Below are 1,577 nucleotides of genomic sequence, written 5' to 3'. Positions count from 1 at the left end.
TAAATCATAGCTGTGTACATTAATGCAATCATGGGGGTACAATGTGCTGGTTTTATATACAATTTGAAATATTTTCATCAAACTGGTTAACATAGGTACTATGTATATTTTTAAGAACAAGGACATTGTCCTTTCTCCCCATGGTGCAGTAATCAAATTTAGGAAACTTACTATTGATATTAATCTTGAACTTATCGGTATTCCTCAGCCTGCCTTGGTATTCCATGGTGCTGGTGTTTTGGAAGAGTATACGCCCATTGTTTAGGAGAATTCCCCTCTGTTGGGGTTTGTCCTTTGTTTCCTCATTCCATTCAGCTCATACCAACTGGAGGAACAGTATAGGAGAGCTATCCTGGGCTGCTTTTCTTTATGTGTCCTGTCAGAATGCACTGATGTTTATTCCATTTTTGGTGATCATGACATCGATCAGTTGGTCAAGGTATATAATTTATTTCCACTGTTAATGAAGGATAGCTCCACCTTACTTTGGAGAGTGAGGGGGAGGAAAAGACCTTCCGTGCAGATGCCATCCATGTCTTGGGATGGGAAGCTGGTAGGTGCCCTTGTAGCAGGATCTTCAGGTTGAGAGATGGTGTTGGAACTGTGGCCAGTCATTGGGTCTTCAGAATTCTGGTTGATTGCTTCTTCCAGTGGGGATTTTGATCATCTGAATAGAAGCCCATTCACTGAGGGCTTGCTCTGTGCTAGACATTATCTGTCTTACTCCTGAGGGCCCTTCTACAAGGGAGATCCCATCAGCCCAGTCAGAGGCACGGGAGGTTGCATGGCAGAACCACCTTCTGGGAGGTCTCTCCCCTCCAGTTCCCATGTGCCCTTCCTGCTCACAGCTCTGCATGTATGCCTGTACCCCTAACACTCTGCTGCTCTCCACTCCACAGTGGCCATCAACCTCATCGTGCAGCACATCCAGGACATCCTAAATGGAGGGCTCTCTAAACGGCAGACCAACGGCTATCTCAATGGCTACACCCCTTCCCGCAAGAGGCAGGCATCAGAGTCTGGCAGCCGGCCCCACTGACCTCATCTCTTGCAGACCCCAGCCTGTCTCCAAGAGACAGAGAAGGCAGGAGGCAGCATTTGTCTGTACAGACCATTTCCTGCAAAATGATCATATTTAAGAACACATCATGGAGATAAAAATGCCTTCCTCCCCCTCCCTGCCCCCCCTCCCCCTTTTTTGGTCATTCTTCAGAAGAGAGAGGCCATTCTTGTTTTTGTTTTATGAGACAGGGTCTCACTTTGTTGTCCAGGCTGGAGACCAGTGGCAGCAACCTCAAATTCCTGGGCTCAGGCGATCCTCCTGCCTTGGTCTCCCATGTAGCTGGGACGATAGGTGTATGCCACCACCGCTGGCTAATTTATCTATTTTTTGTAGAGACAGGATCTTGCTGTGTTGCTCAGGCTGGTCTCAAACTCCTGGCCTCAAGTGCTCCTCCCACCTTGGCCTCCCAAAGTGCTGGGATTACAGGTGTGAGCCATTGCACCTGGTCCTTTGATTCCCCCCTCCCCTTCCCTTTCTCTTTTTGTACTTTGGAATGGCAAAAAGAAACAGAACT

The 1,577-nt window shown here is 47.8% G+C and overlaps 1 protein-coding gene across 1 annotated transcript in view; it reads left to right on the top strand.

Annotated features, from left to right (window-relative positions):
• The window catches only part of UCK2 (uridine-cytidine kinase 2), a 90,189-nt gene extending 89,003 nt beyond the window's left edge, over nucleotides 1–1,186 (top strand). Inside the window, exon 7 of the mRNA XM_003785746.3 lies at nucleotides 900–1,186. Coding sequence (XP_003785794.1) covers nucleotides 900–1,039 — 140 coding nt within the window. The 3' untranslated portion in view covers nucleotides 1,040–1,186. The remainder of the gene's footprint in view (nucleotides 1–899) is intronic.
• Nucleotides 1,187–1,577: the final 391 nt, after the last annotated feature.

This window comes from Otolemur garnettii, unplaced genomic scaffold (assembly GCF_000181295.1).
Source record: "Otolemur garnettii isolate 467f Iridium unplaced genomic scaffold, OtoGar3 scaffold00016, whole genome shotgun sequence".
NCBI lineage: Eukaryota > Metazoa > Chordata > Mammalia > Primates > Galagidae > Otolemur > Otolemur garnettii.
The sequence above is the reverse complement of the archived record's forward strand: the minus strand, read 5'-3'. Positions and strand labels throughout refer to the sequence as shown.